General features: G+C 42.4%; 1 protein-coding gene across 7 annotated transcripts in view; it reads right to left on the bottom strand.

Annotated features, from left to right (window-relative positions):
* The window catches only part of NPAS2 (neuronal PAS domain protein 2), a 97,470-nt gene that overhangs the window by 30,049 nt on the left and 48,257 nt on the right, over positions 1-19,164 (bottom strand). For 6 of the 7 annotated variants that reach the window (XM_031605210.2, XM_090127442.1, XM_090127446.1 and 3 more), the window contains 5 exons: positions 14,698-14,846; positions 11,519-11,610; positions 8,412-8,501; positions 3,225-3,345; positions 2,123-2,236 (listed from right to left, as the gene is read on the bottom strand). In XM_031605210.2, coding sequence (XP_031461070.2) covers positions 2,123-2,236; positions 3,225-3,345; positions 8,412-8,501; positions 11,519-11,610; positions 14,698-14,846 — 566 coding nt within the window. Of the gene's footprint in view, positions 1-2,122; positions 2,237-3,224; positions 3,346-8,411; positions 8,502-11,518; positions 11,611-14,697; positions 14,847-18,111; positions 18,924-19,164 lie in introns of those variants that run through there. The other variant, XM_090127452.1, reaches the window with a different exon arrangement.

Genomic DNA, 19,164 nt, shown 5'->3' with positions numbered 1-19,164 from the left:
TGTGAGACCCCATCACACATCACCCACTTCCCCTAAGTATTGCAGTTATGTTGGCAATGAAAAAGAGTAAAACAAGTCCGAGAAAAGAATTCAAGGGAGGTTATGTAAAAGATTATGTAGAAGTAGGATAAATCTAGTGACATTTCTGTTAAAGAGGCCAAAAATGTACCTACCCATACTTCAAAACACTCAACAAAGGTTGAGGAGAAGAGGTCAGGGCTGTTGTTAGGACCATCCCTATCACAACACTAGGCCAGTGGGAATGGAACATCTTAGTGTTCTGGGAAGACCCCGTGCTGGGGCAGCAGGGCCATGCAGACAGAGAAGGCTCAGGAAATGCTCAGCAAATTGCAGAAAAACAAAGGTAAAATTTGGCATTGGACAGCTAAAGGGAGCAGCAAAAACTTGTATTTAGAGAAGAACATCCTGTATCCGTCTCCCATGCGTAAAAACATGCTCACACTTCTACTGCTGTGAAAAGCTACAGGGAAAAGCATTCTTGAATACATTCATAAGGAACATCTCCAGCTAATTAAGCTTAATTTGCAATTTCTGTGCTCCGCTGCCTCATTTTTTTTTATCATAGCCTAGCCTCTGCAATGGGAAGAGGGAGTACCATCTCACAGATCAGGACAAGTGCCAGGCCCTCCCTCCTGACCAGAGAGTCCATCTGCAGCAGATCAGGGAGAAATTGGAAGAGGTGACATGAAGTGGAGGATTTAGAGAAAAGTGGCACGTGGAAGAAAAAGCAGAAAATTGAAGCAGAAAGCTTGTGTCTTATTTGTGAGCTATAAGCTGGAGTCCTTGCAAAATAATTCTGTGTGTTCTGAAATCAATATGCTCGCATTTAGTTTGTGTGCATTAAGCTAGGGGAGATATCTGGAGCAGCAGAAAAATGCAAGTTGCATCTTTCTTCTGAGAAATAACCACTGATCCAAATGCAGGGATGTGAAATCTCAAACAGGGAAGAGAACAATGTTAAAGTCACATGAAAATAAAAGGCTGAGAATCCTTTAGAAAATGGATCAGAAATTCCCCTGGTAGAAATGTATCCTTATGAGTCAGCACCTGAAATCCGGTTTCTGCTCTAGAAAACAGAACAGCTTGGTGCGTGCGTCTGCCACGCGGCCGCATTTCTTTCCATTCAAACTAGAAAGCATACAGGCGGTTGCATTTTTATACAAATACAGCCCCAAACCGTATGGCACCAAGTAAGAAATACATGCCTTCATGCTGCACGTAGGTTTCTATTCTAGTCGTGTGGCTCAAGACCAGAAAGTTAAATGGGGACAGGGACATTTCTTCACAGTGTGGTGTGCGGTTTCTGGAAAGCACAGTGGGGAATTTTTGCTGAGGATGACCTATTTGGAGCAATACCAGCAACTTTTGAAATGCCACTCCAGAGTTCAATCAGACAAGTAACTACAGCGAACTCAAGCAGGCAGGAGAGGGGAAAGCGATAAAAAAATATTTCATTTCTGACACTAATAGTCATGGAGCAGTCTGTTTGTTAGGGAGCACGTGAGCTAGAAATCTGCTCCTTGTCCCTTGAAAGATGGTTTCCTAAGGATGACCATGCTGCAGGCGAGCTGTGCCAAGTGCATTTCTCTCCCCGTGCTGTGGCATCATGCTCTGTGGTTCTGGGTAGAAGTGGGAAATGGCAGCCTAAGGGGAGGCCTCAGGGTACCGCACTGTCGCCCTTCCCCACAATGGCTCTGCGGGGATGAGAGGGCAAATCTGATAGGCTATCGCCTCTGGCACGGGCTGGGATGTGTGTTCCACATAAGCCAGTAGATAGACTGGCACTCCTCTTGTGTAGCTTATGGGTACAGCCATAGCTTGCGTACTGGGGAGTACAACCCAACCCTCCTCTGAAGCTGGCGGTATTTGCAAATTTGCCCATTGTCCAAAGCAAACAAAGGGCACGAACAACAGGAGCGGACAATTTTGGCCATTTCTCATCCAGCTTTTGCAAATCAGCTGTTAGATCCACTCAAAGCAAAATCTGCCCCACAACATTACAAAAAGCCCATTCAGTACAAGCCTGTGTTGTTCAATGGAGCAATACTTAAAGATCATTTTACATAGCTAAAGTAACATTTATACAACAATTAAAGCTTACCATTGCTGTAAGACCGAAAATTTCCTACAAATTTTATGTATTCATATGTTGGAAATTCCTTTGGGTTCAAACTTCCTCTCAGAAGATGACAATAAAACTCTAGTTCATTGTCAGCTGGATTGTTAAAAGAAGAAGAAGAAGAAATAAATATACTATTTAAGCTAAACACAACCCCAATCTTGCAGCACAAGAGCAGTGTGTCACCACTCAGTTCTACACACCAAGGTGCAATAAGTGGCAGGGCCAGAGCCTCTGCAAGAGCTCTACGTGCAGCTGACCTATGTGGGCTGGTGGCTGGTTCTCTTACACTGTCTTCAGCATAGCACTGACACAACATTGGCATACTGAGGTAGAGAATGGGATCCTACAGCTATGGCTTTTTTTTTCTGTTTAGCTTTTTCATGACTCACAGCTGTTTTACATCTTGTGTTGGAAAACTATGCCTAATTATTTCAAAAAATCTATTAAATTAACTTCAGCATATTAACTATGAGCTGCAAGATTTACGTATGCAGTAGATTAAGCAGCTGTACGTCTCACATTATTGTGTGCTTTCTGCTTTCCTTCATCTTACCTCCTAGAGTGAATAAGGTTGAGGCAAATAAAAGGATTTTTAAGAAAAATAAATTCAATTTGAAAAAGAATTATGATGATTTTACAGCTACTTTTCAACTATAATGCAGAACAAAGGTATGCACTGCTAGCATATCTCTGAACGGCATCTTATTTTAATGGGCTGAAATATCAATTAAGATGTGATTTGTCTCAGGCAAAATGTTACCACTGGCTAACCTATTTTCCTCAGCTGTCTCAAAAGATGCTATATTTAATAATTAACACAACTGCAAGTAGACTTTGCCTATAAAATAAATGCAACGAGTTTAATTTAAAAATAGTACAAAAGGGTCATGCCAGGTGGCAAGATCTCTTTGAAATGCTATGAACATAAGTTTTACACTGCATGGCTCATTAAAAAAAACAAAAAAAAACAAAAAAAAACAACCAAAAAAAAAACCAACAAACAAAAACAACTCATTCTGTGAGAAGTTTTTTATCCTACCCACGCTTTTTGATTTACAGGGAAAGATAAAATAAAACTTACTTTTTAGGTAATCCGATGAGGCAGAATCTGTCATAAGCATACAGGAAGATAACATCTTATAAATTTCTGAATGTTCTTGTTCCGGGAGGAAATTTAACAAATTCTGATCCAAGACATCACACTGCAAAAACAAACCAACAGAAATATTGATATTAAACAGCAATGTCACAACAAGCATCACCATGACATTCACACTGCATGATGAATCCTTCTTCCAGGAGATGTTCTGCTATGGACATCACTTTGTAGCACTGGCAGTCCCCTAGGATGGGGAACTGGTGGCCAAGAAGGCCAATGGCATCCTGGATGGTATCAGAAATAGTGCAGCCAGCAGGAGCAGGGAGGTAATCGTTACTCTGTACGCAGCACTGTCGAGGCCTCACCTCAATGCTTTGTTCAGTTTTGGGTCCCTCACTACAAGAAAGACATCAAAGCCATGGAGCATGTCCAGAGAAAGACAATGAAGCTGTGATGTGTCTGGAGAACAAGCCTGATAGAGAGCAGCTGAGGGAACTGGGGTTATTCAGTCTGGAGAAAGGGAGGCTCATAGGAGACCTTATCGCTCTCTACAACGACCTGAAAGGAGGTTGTGGAAAGGTGGGGGTCAGTCTCTTCTCCTGCAGAACTAGAAATAGGATGAGAGGCAATGGCCTTAAGTTGCACCAGGAGAGGTTCAGATTGGACATTAGGAAGAACTTCTTCTCAGAGAGAATGGTGAGGCAGTGGCACAGGCTGCCCAGGGACGTGGTGCAGTCACCATCCCTGGAAGTGTTGAAGAACTGTGTGGATGTGGCACTGAGGGACATGAGTGGGCATGGTGGGGGTAAGCTGACAGACTTAGATAATCTTAGTGGTCTTTTTCAGCCTTAATGATTCCATGAATTCACAGTACCACCAGCACAAGCCCTCTGGAACTGAATGTCCAGGTGTTTCCAGCCTTGTGGCCAGTGAGTAGGAACCCAAAATGCATCCAACACAGAGTGAGAGCTACTCACTGATTCGGGGACTAGGGAACAGAAAGATGGATACATTTCTGTACAAGCCTATGGTGGATAAGACAAGAGTATGCCACAAGGTTGCCAAGAAAAAAATCTCCCTGTATTCAGTGCAGTGACCAACATAATGCCTGACAAGCCTACCTGAAAGGAAGTTGTGAGATAAAGTAACCCTCTAATGGCATTAACTTGCACTCATCTCACTGGAGACTACCTAGGGCTGAGCTGACGTACTGACACAGCTCCTTGTGTCATCAGAGCAGCTGCTAGCAGACTGCACATTTGTGCTGAAAATGTGTTAGCCCTGTATGAGACTGGCAAGTTATTAATCATCATCATTTATTCATGTATTTACTTAAGATTATGCTTTGGTTTCCCTCTGCTTTCCATCCAGGCCTGCTGTTCTCTACGTAATTCCTATTTGGGGGTAGGGAAATGCAGTGAACATACTTCAAAAACTAGAGTGGGACAGTTTGTATCCTTACCTTGATGCAATAATATATTAATTTATTCAATTACAAGTATTTATTAAGCGTGCTTGCTACTTGAATACTCCTTTTGTGAAGAATACTTGAAAATTATTTTTGTGACTTCAATATGTACCTCTTTAATACACAACCCATTTATATTGCATGTGGTACAGTTATATATAAATATCCACATTATAGTCATACAAAATATATTACATTGTTCACATAATTTTGAGAATATGAAGAAAGAGCATCTGAAGGGAAACTGCTGTGCTGAGTGCAGTTCAAGGCTTACGGCACAGTCTTGGAAAAGTAATTTTCCTTCCCAATCCTTTTCTACCTGTAAATTGTAGATAATGATGCTTATCTACCAGTCTCACACAGGTGTCATGAGGGTTAATTACTCTCTCATCCACTCAGCAGTAGATGGAGGAGGGCTGGAAGGACCTGCTCACTGCTAGATGCAGGCTATCTCCACACCTGATGTGAGCTGTCACTGCTCCTCACATTCACTACTGCTTTGATGGTGACCTTGGGATGCGCTTTCAGAGGTGCCCAGTGCCAGAACAAGAGGCCATGGGTTCAAACTGGAACACAGGAGGTTCCTTCTGAACACCAGGAGCACTTCTGTGCTGTGTGGCAGAATACTGGCACAGGTTTCCTGGAGGCTGTGTGGTCTCCTCCTTGGGGATCTCCAAGGCCCCGGGCACCCTGCTCTGGGTGGCTCTGCTGGAGATGGGCCAGAGAGACCCAGGGGACCCTGCCAGTAACAGCCAGTCTGTGGTTCTGTGCTGCCTTTTGTCTCCGTATTATGATCAAGTGCTGCAGTATCCCTTGTGTTTAAGGATAGGACAAAACAGATAGAATCTACTTCACATATTTTATAGCTCTTGCTATTGGAGAGGTCAGGAACACCTGCAGAGAAATGCACAGAACAACTTCTGGATCTCATCCAATTCAGGAATACAACAGTATTCTTGAATCAATATGCCAGTCAGGAACCTATTGACAGGCCAAAAATAAAGAGAGGAGTAAATATACCAGAGTCTCACTGGAGCTGTAGGAAATGTCACGCAAGCTCCTTCTGTACCAGACCCGAAGAGCAGCCACCTGGTGCCATGACAAATAGGTGAAAGGAGAGGGAAACAAAATGTAATCACCACAGACAAAAATGCATAGGGTGGAGGGGAAAGTTTGCAGCTTTGCCCAATTGCTCTGCAGTGGGCAGCTCTGTAAGCCCTGATGTTTAACTAAAGCACCCACCACTGCCTTTGGTCAGTGAGCAGATGCAGCACTTTCTGCCTAAGTCCAGTAGAAAGAAAGCAGTTTGTTTCTTCCTGTGGGTTGGAAATTGGCATTCTGCCATCTGCATTTAGCTGCTTCGTGAAGCAAAGCTGGTGAGAAGGAGCATGGGTGACCTTCTTCCCAAGGCCTGCATGGTTTCGGGGGTGTAGTGTATCAGCTGATGCTAAATGCTTTGAGTTGTGACCAGATTTACAGTAGTTCACTTCACTTTAACTACAGCCAGTCTAACCATATTAGCTAAACCTCTCTTCACATCAGCCAACCCTGGGAGAAGTCTCCAAACCTTGCAATAATAGACTATTTAGAATTACCACAGAGGCAGCTGGTGTCTGAAAACGCTCCATGGAACTCAGGGAAGCTGAATAAAAGAGAATTGGATATATTTACTCTCAGCACCAGAGTCTTCCATGATTTTAATGAAAGAAAATACATCAGATTTGTGGATAGGGGCCCTCAGAGAGCCCTGCTTTGTGCTCTGCCCAATTGTGCTTTCCTTTCTGTGCTCAAAGCAGCAGATTTACACAATATCTTTTTTTTCCCCTGCATTCACAGACGAAGAAGAATTGGTATTGTGTCCCTCCAACAGTGACTGAATGTAGCTTACCAGTAGATCCTGCATGTTAACAAAGTAAGTAATGTAGATTTTCCAGATAGTGCTCTGATTAGTGGTAGAACTTCAGAAGACAAATAGAAAGGACAGCTGAAATTTCCCATGAGCTGCACAGTGCACATGGGCATGTGATTTGCGCACCTCAGGCTGGTAGAAGCCAGCTTGCACAACATACTGCACAGGTACAGACTGGTGGGGCAGGGTTTGCCACTATTGCACTGTCAGCCCTGAGGTCTGTGGGACTTCTGCTGCTGCCTTCAGGCTGGTTCCCAACCCTGGCTGCTGTGAGCTGCTTTGATGGGAACAGTTATGGAGGTAAGCTTGCTGGTTTTTGGAAAGGGCCTGACATCAGTGGTACTCCTGAAAAGATAATTTTCTGCAGCAGATCTACCATGTCCACTAAGATCAGTGTTTGCAAGATCAGGACTGCCCCCAACCAGCTCAGGCTGCCCAGGGCCCCATCCAACCTGGCCTCGAGCACCTCCAGGGATGGAGCACCACAGCTTCTCTGGACAGCTGTGCCAGTGCCTCACTGCCCTCTGAGTAGAGAATTTCTGCCTAAAATCTAACATAAACCTCCTCCTTTTATTTTAAAACCATTCCCCCTTTGTCCTATCACTATCAGATAGTGTAAAAACTCGTTCTCTCTTCTATTTATATGTTCCCTTCAAGTACTGGAAGGCTGCAGTGATGTCTCCCAGGAGCCTTCTCTTCTCCAAGCTAAACAAGCCCAGTTTCCTTAACCTTTCTTCACAGGAGACGTGCTCCAGCCCTCTGATCATCTTTGTGGCCTTCCTCTGGACCTGCTCCAACAGCTCCACGTAAATCAGTAAGCGTATGAAAACATAGCAGTTTGCATGCAGGACAGCTTTCTCTCTGCCTTTGATTTGAAGACAAATGTCAAAAAATAGTCAACCACTGGGTTCTCAACTGTTGACGATTAAAGAAAACTGGAGTAGATAGATTCAGTTCAATCTGCTGTTGCATAGCAATATTCTTGCATTTACCAGGAGCTGCTGCCTTTCATCAAGTTCCTTTCGCCTCAGAAGAAAATAATTTTACTGTTTGTACTACAGGAAGGTAGTGTGTGTGAAATACATTTGGCTGGGTGGAAAACAGCACATATTTGGTGAAAAAGTAAACGAGAGAAAAATAATTGTAATTTCCTGAAGAACATGGGAATGGTGGCAATGAAATAATGATTTGGCAGGTATTGTTTTCTCCCGGGCACACATTTATTTGAGACTGAGCTACTAAAAATGAGTGTTTGGATTAATACTTCATTACTGCACCATTCCTCCCAGAGCAGCCTTAGCAACAGGAGCAGAGTCCAGCGCAGCCACTCTGCTGGATTCACAGCAACATCTCCACAAGCAGCTGAAGTAGAGGAACAGTTGCCAGCTACCTCCTGCCCCTGTGACTGCAGTGGGGTTTCTGTCTTTTACCTCCATGGAGCAGAAATAAGGCCCCTAGCAAGCTCCTTGCTGGGCTGAACTGGCTTAGAAATCAGAGATGGAAAAGATCAGCCAGGTCAACCCATCCCTCCCTTGGCTAGAGGATTCCCACAGAGCTTTTTCCATTCAAACCCAAGTGCCTCATAGCAACAAAAACTTGAAGTGCATGAATCACGCTGAGAGGGAGCAAAGGAGATCAACAGCAGTGACTGGCATAATGTAGGGACAAAAACTCTCCCTGCGTTTGCAAGAAAACATCCCCTCACCCCATCTCCCACCCTCCTGTGTCTGTTTTTAACAGAGCCCAATCCTATGGTTTTTAGTAGAAAAAAGCTTGTGCCGGAGTTACTCACTGGTAAATGCCCTAGAAGAGGTGTGATGCTGTCAGACACGTAGATGATGCTCCCACCTGTGGTTACTGCTATGATGAAGCCGTCCAATGCCTAAGGAAAACATGCAAGTGGAGAGTGCTTTAGTAAGGAAGAGGGGAGTAAACAGCATGTCTCACTGCATGTTGATCAAAACCATTTTACTTCAGCACCATATTGTTGTTGAGACGTAGGAACGTTATCTCACACTGCAGAACAGTAATTCTCTGATTTTACAGTCTGATTTAACTTTTACAACACTCTTTGTAGTCTAGCAAAACCTACTATTGAAGCAACAAAGGGCTCACAGGAATATTTCATGTCTCGGTTTTTAAATTAATCACACATTTTAATAATGCAAAATGACTAAGACTGGATCCCTTGGAAGTTATTAAAATGAACATTTGAGCTCTGTGTAAATATCAAAGGACGATGAAAGGATGCAGTCCTATCTCAAAATGGTAGTTCTCTGCAAAACTCATAAATCTCAGTTTGTATTAATGTAACGTTGTATATTACTGGGCTTTCATGTAAGTAAAAGCAATGCAAATGATCAAATAATCCTTAGTCTGACTTTTAATTGAGTGATTTATTCTAAAGGTCATGGTACTGGATTACTCATTCAAAGAGAAATTCCCTCTTCCACAGAGCTCCTTCCCCACTTGAGTCCCACCTTGCAGTGAGCCCCCTCATGCCTAGCACTGAAGGGAATACTTTATCCCAGTCCTCTGCACAGCAGCAATTTCACCTTCAAAATTAGTTCCTTCTTTATTCTGAGCTGCAAAGTTTGGAGATCAATCTCCTTCTAAGTTAAGCCTAGGTAGATTTCCAGATTTAAAGCAATGTTTCACCTACTCTGAGCAGAACACCTCAAAAATTCAGAGTCGATAGCAGGTGTTCAGAGACAATATTAAAGCCTTATCATGACTGAAAAACCACTGGCAAAGTGCCTTCAGGTGGAATGGGGCAGTGCTTTCTCTGCCAGGTCACAGGTGACCTGGAGCTGGTGCTGACTGCCCTATTGGAGCAGCATAAGTGCCATGAGCAGGACTGAAAATTTCAGGTGTACTCCAAAGACAGGTGCGTGGCCAATAGCCTGATCGTGGTGGCACCAGGTCACAAACCCTCCCTGCAAACCTGGGCACCCCTCCAAGACAGACTTGGATCCTGCAAGCTGCTGAACATCCTTCTCCCCTGCTGACTTCAATAAGGGTAAGAATTCTGAGAACACTAGAAATGCTAATTGTTTGGTAAAAAAACATAGGAGAGCACAAAACCTTGAATAAAGACACAAACATATGTTCCTTTTTTTCAGAGAATGCTGAGCACCCACAACTATTTAAGTCAATGGGAATCTGCTGGTGCTACAATCCTTTGAAAAGCAGGTCAATAACTTACACCCCAGCAGAAGAGTATGTGTTTAGCATTTCTGAAAACCCTCCAGCTGCCTAACCCTCCAGTTACTTTGATTTTGTTAATCTAAGTGCAGAGGATATGTTTTTCTTCTTTATAGTACATTCAAGCTGTTTTCTAAAAGGCATGATATCTGTTAACCCTCAGAAGAGAGAAGAGAGTGGTATCACAAGGCAGCTGGATTGTTCATGTTACTATGGTGAAGGATGGTTTTTTTTTTATTATTTTTTTAAAACCGAGTCTTTATTTCATATCCAATGCAAATCATACAAAGTGACTCATATCAGACTTTTGTGGTAAGATCAAGTTAATGTGTGCATACATAATTCTGTGTTTATTTACTTGCGGTCCTCTTCCAGCATGAAGATGGCATGTGGCTCATCAAAGCTTTCCGTATTGCAACAATCATGGATGGACCAACAGATCTTGGTCCCCACTCGTGTGTAATTTCCTTACTTTTCATTCAGTAAAAAGGGGCTGTTTTCAGGAAAGCTGATGTAGTTCTGTGATAAAACATGACTGCTTTGAATCAGTGCTTGAAAAAATCCTTCCCATTCTTTGATAACAAAACAGGAAGAACTTTAAGTAGTCTTGTCCAAATGCTAATAAAATAGGATTGGAGGAAAGGCAAAAAAAGAAAAAAGAAGTGACTACTGAACATCTGCCTCAGTAGGACCCAATACGCAACATCAATTTGAAACTCACATTAGCAGGAAGGAGTTTTATAAACCAGGAAGTTTGAAAGCAAGTGTTTTTTACTTTAAAACTGTGTGGCTGATAAAAGCAGAATCAACAGTCAAGACATCTACCAACATATTGGTTCCGGAGGGAACTGTTTTAATGCAGCTGAAAGAGCAATGTATGTCATGCTCCGGAGCACCAAATTGGGAATCAGTGGTCATGGGTACAGTATGCATGAAGCATCTCTCAACCCTGAATCTGGGGGATCCCATCACAGTCAACTTCCCCATGTTTACCATGGGAGAAGATCATTGTTAAAGAAGGCTCTAGCTGTTACTAAGAGAGAAAAGTGCATTTTAGCAGCTCATTTGCATTTCATCTCAAATGTGCATAAACGCCATTGAGTCACCTCCCTTCAAATCCTAGCTAGTGTTAAAAGCACCTATGGTGTAATTTAAAGATAATTTAAAACCTATCATTGCAAAATAACCCTGCTCTCTATTAGAATAAAAAGTGTTTGATAAGGGCCTGGAAATTCATTATAGTGGAAGTATTAACTGCATCGAGCCTGCAGGAGCTGTCAGGTTTTATCTGGTTGTACAGCACCTAGCACTAAAGGGATGTGACACTGCTGCATTGTAGGTGCTACTCTTGCATAAATATTAATAATAGCGCATTACGAGATCAGGAGATAAACTGCTGCATGCCCTTTCCCTCACCCCTGGTTGTGAAAACAAAATGTAATCTGTGATTCAAATCTCTCTTTTGGATTGCATTTCTTGGAGCTCTGTCTGCACTTTTGCAGGGTGCTGCAGCAGCAGTGCTGCTGGTGCAAGGGTGAACAGCAGTGCCATGAGCCAACTCTCAGCCCTTTGCTTGATGGGCAAACACAGTGGTACCTGAAACCTCTTTTGGAGCTGCGAACCACATTTTATTCTAGAAGCATGGGCATTTCCACAACTGCTAGGCAAAATTAGCAGAGCTGTATGCATGTTCACCTCCAACATCAGCTGGGTGAATTCCTCGTTGCTGAGAAATGAAGGCTTCCAGTCCTGCTGAATTTCAGAAATCTCCGTCTGTGCCGACACTTCTAGATAAATAAAACATTTCATTTTTTAAAATTCAGAGAAACTTATATTTTGAAAGACTATACATGAAAAGGTAGAAATTATCTACACATTCAAAAATTTCATTTTTCAAGTACGGGTTTTGCATATAGAGAGAGAGAATAATGACAGCCTAAACTGGGCCCAAGCCTGAAGTGTTTTCCTCTGTTTTTGTTCAACTCAGCTTGAACCAGCTTCTGTGGGAGCTTGTATTCACCTAGTTGTTGGCATCAGTCAGCATTACTGAAGTATTGTTCAAAAGATAAAAACATTTTGCACAAAATTAAGATCAAGATGAGGTTTGGCACATGCCAAATTGGTATTTACAACGTGCTGCTTCAAAATTAGGACACCCAGGAGCTAGAGTTCAGCCTATAGCTACTGTGGCAAATGAAGAACAGCAAGAAAATCCCTTCAGAGAAGACCCAAAGCCCTGTAACCCCAAACACCAGAGGAATTCCTCCATTCACCAAAATGGAAGTGATACATGGGCATTGCATCACTTGTACTTGGGAAATGTAAGAGTTGGAGCACTGGGGTTTCCTCCCAAATCCTGTCTGAAGGGGGTCTTCCATGCTCATGCCCTCGTAGGCATCCTCCATGTCCACATGGATGGTGCCCATGAGGATGGCCCTGCTGTCAGCAAAGCCCATGGATGAGTGGTGCCTGAATGGAGTGCAGGCAGACCAGAGTGACAAATCATGACGTAGCAGTGAAACGTGGCACCATACCAGGGATAGCTGGGTGCACTGTGGTAAGCTCCAAAAAACAGCAACTTGTGCTAGCTTTGCCTGAGAGCTGCCAGACTTGTCAGACAGTGTTATGGGGTAGATCTTATGATTTACAGAATCTGGTGCTGTTTTTGTTCACTGCTCACTCTGCTTCTCCAAACATCATTCAGTAGTGACGTAGTGAGTAGTGAGGGGATGCTGAGTGAAGCCTGCCTTTTCCTTTTAGCACTCCCTGCTAATTAATCCTATTGATTAACACTTACAGAGCACGCAATACCCAATGCTCTTTATTCTAAGCACATAGGCAAACTGGCCAGGGAAATGAAAATAGCTCAGTGCTATTAAAGAGAGTAAATTTATAATGTTGCCTGTGCATATTGTCCCCTAGAAATAAATGAAAGTTCTGTTCCAGGTTTATGAGTGGAGACACAGTGAGTTCAGCTTGCTGTCTGCACTGCTGGAGCTGTCATGGGCAGCTGAGATGGTCTTACATGGAGATATGAAAACCAGACGAAAGAAAAGTAGAGATCAGCCCCAGCCAGATTTGCATTACGTGGTCTCAAAATAGAGGATGCTTTCAGCTTGGGAAAGCTGATATACACAAAGCATCAACTGCTAGAAGAATTACTTGAGATTTGGGAGATTCTGTGGATTATAAAGAAAGAGACTGTTTACGAAACCAAAAATTCTAAAAATTGACCTGCTCCTCTGTTATAACTAAAATCTTGGTTTAGCCTACTAAGTGAAAGGGAAATACAATTGAATAAAGCAGATCCAAACTACTCTGAAGATAATCAACATTTTTAAATGGTGATGCTTTGTATTATATTGTGTGACAACTAATCTAGTTTAAAAATAGATAACATTTACTGTTTTTAGAGAGTGCACAAAATCAGTCACAGTTTGACCCAGTTTCTGTGGAAGGATTTATGACTGTTGGATTTCTTTTACCCAGTTGTTTGTTCTTCTAGAAATGAAGTGCCTTTTGTAGTAAATCATTTGGGCTATCAGCCACACTTGTCTACACTTCTTCAAGACTTGTATGATTGCTCTTTGCTTGGCTTTTATAACTGTGCATACTCACATTTTGTTTTACTCTGTCTTGGGTAGCTAAAGAAAAACATGTTACTGCTATCACTTTCTAATAAATATATACAATTATCAAACTTCGAAACACCCTAGTCATGCTTTCTCATATGAAATCACCTTGTCTAGGGAAAAAAAAAAAAAAAAAAAAAAAGTGAAACTTTTCTCTAACAACAGAATCACTATATTTATTTCCTTAGTAAGTTTGGCATTTGCAACTCCATTATGTTGGGAGCTATGATACAAGAGTTGCTGTGCTCTTCTCCACTTCCCACAGAGCACTTCCAGAGAGGGAGATTTTCAACAAGCAAGGTGAGCCAGGTGGTGCAGTGCATCAGCCATGAGAGCCCTCTCCACTTTGTGGGATCAGGGATGTTCCCTATAGTCACCTGCTAAATTCTCATCCTCTTCCTCATGGAGAGCAAGAGGACTCTATGTCAGTCCTGATTTATAGAGGAGAAGCACTTCATCAGTCTTTTTTTCCTGCTGGAGGGTGTGCATGCATCAGGGAGCCTTCCATGTGTGCTCACTGCGCTGACTGGAAACAAGATCAATGGGGATAGAGCAGCAGGGTCAGGGATTTCTGCAGTGAGGGAACCTTTCTGAGACACTTCACTGTCACTGTGTTTGCAACCTAAAACAAGCTCCTGCCTTTCCAAGGCCAAAATTGCATGAAACTGCATGATCTACAAACACAATGTAGCTTTCTGCTTGGGTAAACCAAGCAAAGCTTTCTGTGGACGCAACTTGCTGACACTGACTTCAAAGAGCTGGAGCCTTTCCTGGTTTGAATTTTTTGCTGTCTGTGGAAATTGAGTCCTACAGAGTCCAATGAGGAGCAAGGGGTTAATCAGACTGTTTCCTGGTACTTTTCTGTAGAGAAGCTGAAGTGAATGCTTCATTCTTCTCAGAATATTGCTAGTTTCAAGGAGAGGAATCTTCCCTCCAGCCCCACACTCCTCTTGTTCAGAGCACCCCTTTTCTTCACATAAGCTGCAGGGCACAGCTGCCTCCATTCCTGATATTCACCACCTTCCATAACAGGTTGAGAGCCATTCCCAACTAAAGAACAACTGAGGAGATGGATTTGGGCAGCACGATGACTGTAAATTATCTTTTTAGAAGCCAAGAGATACAAAAAAATACCTTACATTGGCACTTTTAAGCCCCTTGAGCCATTTTGACAATCACTGAAGGAAACAGGATTTTGTAACAGCGTTTGGCAAGTGCATGATGAGCTGCAGTAACTCTTACCATTGTGTTTTTGCAGAAAGCCAATGACTTTTTCCAGCACAGTAGTTTTGTCCATTTTACGGGTGTTGCCTGGAAGCATTGAGCTGAGCTCCTTGATGAGAACATTGAACTGATCACGTCTCTTCTTTTCAGACTTGTTACGCGAAGCCCTGTAGATGGAGAAAAAAAGATGAGAGGAGCAAGAAGAGGAATCATCACGCACCTCCTCTTTGTAATGCATGCATGTGGAAATCAGCATGCAGTATGCCCCATTATGTGAAGATTGGCACTGGCAAATCGTTCACATAGAAGCAGAATGGAGACTGATAATACTATGGGGCATACCCATCTGGGCAGTTTTAAGAGGAGAGAGGATCTCCAGTCCTTCAGCTCAGTCACTGCACTAGAATGGGGTCCACCCAGAGACTGTCTCTTCATGCAGGTCCTCTGGGTACATCTAAGCTTGCTTACAGAAAGCCATGGGGCTGTTGTCTTCCAGTCGTTCACATCAGGGAGCTTAGCAGAGGCTCCCACCTGGCTCATATGCCCCCTAGCTCAGTCTCCTTTCCAAGGTCACCAGGGCAAAAAGGAGGGATGGCTGATGTGTGTATCCCATCTCAGCATGGATGAGGGCCAAGGCCAGGACATATACCTGGACATGGGGCTCAGAAGTGCTAGCAAAGTCATAGCTTCTTGCCCATAATGCCTGGGTGCCACTGGGCAAATCACTTTAGGTCCAAATGTCACAACTCTTCAGGTATGAAGTGGTGACTCCACAACTCTCAGCCAGTCCTGTCTATTTCCATTGGTGTCTCATCAGAGAAAGCCTACTTCTACTGCTGTATTTGAAGAGCTCAACAGAAGAAGGGACCTGACTTCATCTGGAATTTTTTGGCAACTTCATGACACTGTCATTAAGCTGTTGATAATCTTTTCAGCTTGTGTACTTTATTCATTTCTTAAACATATATGAAGCTATGCACAAATAAAGGTTTCTGAATGACCCCCCAAAATATGACAGTCTTGCTATACGAAGACTATCACTCAGACTTCTGTAGCTATGTTAAAATAAGCATGATACAGAGCATGTGTTTGTTCTTCTGAGAGGTCACCAAGCAGGCAAGATTTGCCTCATTCATGACATAAAGATCTAAAAATCTGGTTATATGTAGGCAGGAAAGAAAAGCCAAGAGGCCAGTTCTCCTTCTGAGCGTCTCATCCCTGCTAATTCTGCTGTACATTGTAAGGAGTTCTGTCCACACATTGGCAAAAATGAGAGCAGAATTTAGCCCAGCATTTACATCCCCCCAAGGACCAGTCCAGCAATAAACATTTTCAGCAGAGAAATCACTGCAGAGGCTTCTGGATGTTACTACCAACAGAGGGCTGGGTAATTTTTGTTTGTCTTGCTCTCAACCCTGAACACACTTGGAGATGCACTGGATTGAAGCCAACGTTTGATTATTTTACAGCTTGGAACACGAGAGATTGGGTGGATACTGCCTCACTGATTCCAGCCTGTTCTTATTGCAGTGCAAAAGGCTGTCAGAACAAGATGTGAAAAGCTCCATCCTTATCCTATTTCTGTACAGTTCAAGGGGACTTAAAGAATGTCAACATTTTACTTTCTCATAATTCAGTCCTCAGTTCATTTTAAGCTCAAAGGGTCTTGATCTTCCTGAAAATAAAATAAAGTACCAGGAAAGTGTTGCACTGCCAAAATAAAAATGCTTTGACAGAAATATAAAGTAACAATTTTTAATACTTGACATTTTATTCACAAAGGAAACATAAAAACTCCTTTAACAGAAAGAACTCTACCAAGATCTGAATCAATAATCACAGTAAAATCTTAAAAAGGGGAAAAAGAGGAAAAAAAAGCCCACAATTAGGTCATCTAAACTATCCCTGTATGGTTGTAAATGCTTTAGTTCAGTCCAGTTGTAAATGCCTTAAATAATGCAGGTTTCATCACTTCCCTTGGAAGATTACTCCCTCGCCTTGTTTACTTCATTGCTAGGCTATATCACTTACAGTAAGCCAAAACAGTCTTAATTCCACACCGCTCATCCCAGTTCTCCTCTCTCCCCACTGCTCCAAAAAAATACACATACCCACGGGAAGAAGGAGATGCAGTATGAATAAAATCTGGAATTGTAGTGAATACAGCTAGAGGCAATACAGGACAGCTTGAATTCAGAAAGATCAAACCCAACGATTCAAATGTATTCTCAACAGCCATTTTTATTCTCACACACTTGCTGCTTATCGTCTCAGAAAAAGGCCGATACTTGTTGACCAGCAGCCATTGTATGATGCTGATCTACAATGAAATGTGACTTTACACTAAATTTTCTATCTCTTTTGGCTGTCCAATGGATTACATTACATATGCATCGAAGCAGGTAGTTGTACCCCATACTTTAATTCAGAGTCTTAAATTTACAGTTTATTGGAGTGGAAAATGGCAACTGCTAGTCTTAATTTAATTAAGTGTTGTCTCAAGATTTACTCCAAGCTGATTTGGGTTGGAATGTGCAGTTCAATTAGATTGCTAAATATATATATGAGAATAATTTTCTATTAGGTAAAGAAAACGACAAGAAAAAGGGTTAAGGGTTTTTTTCAAGAATACCTTTTGTTTGATATTAATATATCTATAGATATATTTTATAGATATTAATATATCTATAAAATCAAGTATACTTAATCTAGCATCAAAATTGAAAATGAAATTACGGCTTCTGATCTCCATAAGAGCAGAATGTTCAGCCAATGACTTCTCCCACACTTGTCCTTCTTTAAAGCTTTAGAACAAACCACACAGCTTTTAAATGAGTCTCAGTGGTTCTCGTATACTTTAGTAACTGTAGACTTATAAGAATTCTCTTATGATCAGGTTGGGAGGTGTGGAAAAGGTTCTGCACCAGAGGGCAGTGGGCATGGAATAGGCTGCCCAGGGCAGCAGTCACAGCCCGAAGTGCCAGAGTTCAAGGAGCATTTGGAAAATGCTGTCAGAGACAGGGCTTGGATTTTGAGTAGTGTTGTGTGGAGCCAGGGGTTGGACTCAGTGGTCCTTGTGGATCCCTTCAGGATATTCTATGACTCCACAATTTCAGACTTAATTTCCAATTTAGTTTTATTTCTAAAAACCAAGAAGTGCTTAAATTGCAATTCGAAGAAGTGATTTCCTCTTTACATCTTAAAAGTTATCTTTTCTTTCATCCACCTTAGAGCAGGCCTGCCCCAGGGCACGTCAAAAACTTCCTCCCTGAACAAACGGCATGAAAATCACACCAGATGGTGATGACAATCGCCGATCGTGAGGATACGCCTAATTCTATTTTTGTCCTTTGTGTGTTCATTTAATGCATTTTTGTTTCAACAATGCTAATATCTGAAAAATGAGGTCTTAAGCATGATGAGTGGTGATACCTGCTAGATGTGGGCTGCCTACTGCCCTCCACCTCCTTGACCCAAGGTCCCTGCATCTTATACTCTTCAGGTCCTTGTGCACTAAAAAGACAGATCATTTGGTGAGTGATGCGACAGGAGGCATCCATTCCCCAAGACCACCCTGTCCGCATGTCTCTGTGTTCTCTGTGGATGTCTCGGCACAGCCACACGCAGTAAAGTGTCCCTATTTTATCAGCCAAACCCCACAAAGGGCAAAGCAGGTGACTCCTTGCAGCCTTGCATACATTGGAGGAAGGAGCAAGGGAGAGCGGCTGAGCGTGGCTGCAGTATGTACTGACCTATATTAGGGAGAAAAGGCTGCAGGGAAGGAAGGAGAGGAGAAGGAATCAAAAGAGATGAAAATGGATCAACTAGTTGTGCCTGGACTGGAAATTACTCTCATTAAAGGGAACCAGGGAAAAAAAAAAATGCATGCAACCAGAGGCTCCCTCTTAAGCAATTAGATTGCAGGCTGCAGTATTGATAATGCTTCCAGAAAAAAAAATAAATAAATGCTTTCCAACAGCCTTTGTGACACTGCAGCTGCCAGCCAGATTGGACAGTTATTAGCGTTTTATTGCACGGCTCTTCTGCCTTGAAGCACAGCCCTCCCCTGCCCACAAAGCACTCGCAACAATTTCCTGCCTACGTATCAGCTGGGACTTTATCGTGGAGCAAAGAATATATGGAAATAAATGTTTCTGCCACTTTAGGGCTGACACGGCACTTTGAACAGCTTTTCTCTGTTATGAAGGTAACTTCTGGGTGTTCTCATCACCGTGAGATAGGCATTGCTGAGCCAGTGGCCATCATATTACAGAAAAAAAAAACAAAAAACACATTTTTAAAGTTCCTTTTCTTTTGCAATATGCTTCTTGTAAAAAGAAAGTCACATATTTTTCTACACTCTGAGAACTATGATGATGTGCTACAGCAGCAGGAATGCGTTGTTGGTTCTTCAGGCCTTGTGCTCTGCACTAGTGTGAAAAAACACACCTTTGCTCTTTATGACCATTTCTACAGGAAATTGGT

This window comes from Phasianus colchicus, chromosome 1 (assembly GCF_987193195.1).
Source record: "Phasianus colchicus chromosome 1, bPhaCol1.hap1.1, whole genome shotgun sequence".
Lineage (NCBI taxonomy): Eukaryota > Metazoa > Chordata > Aves > Galliformes > Phasianidae > Phasianus > Phasianus colchicus.
Note: the sequence above shows the minus strand (reverse complement) of the source record. Positions and strands in the feature narration are given on the sequence as shown.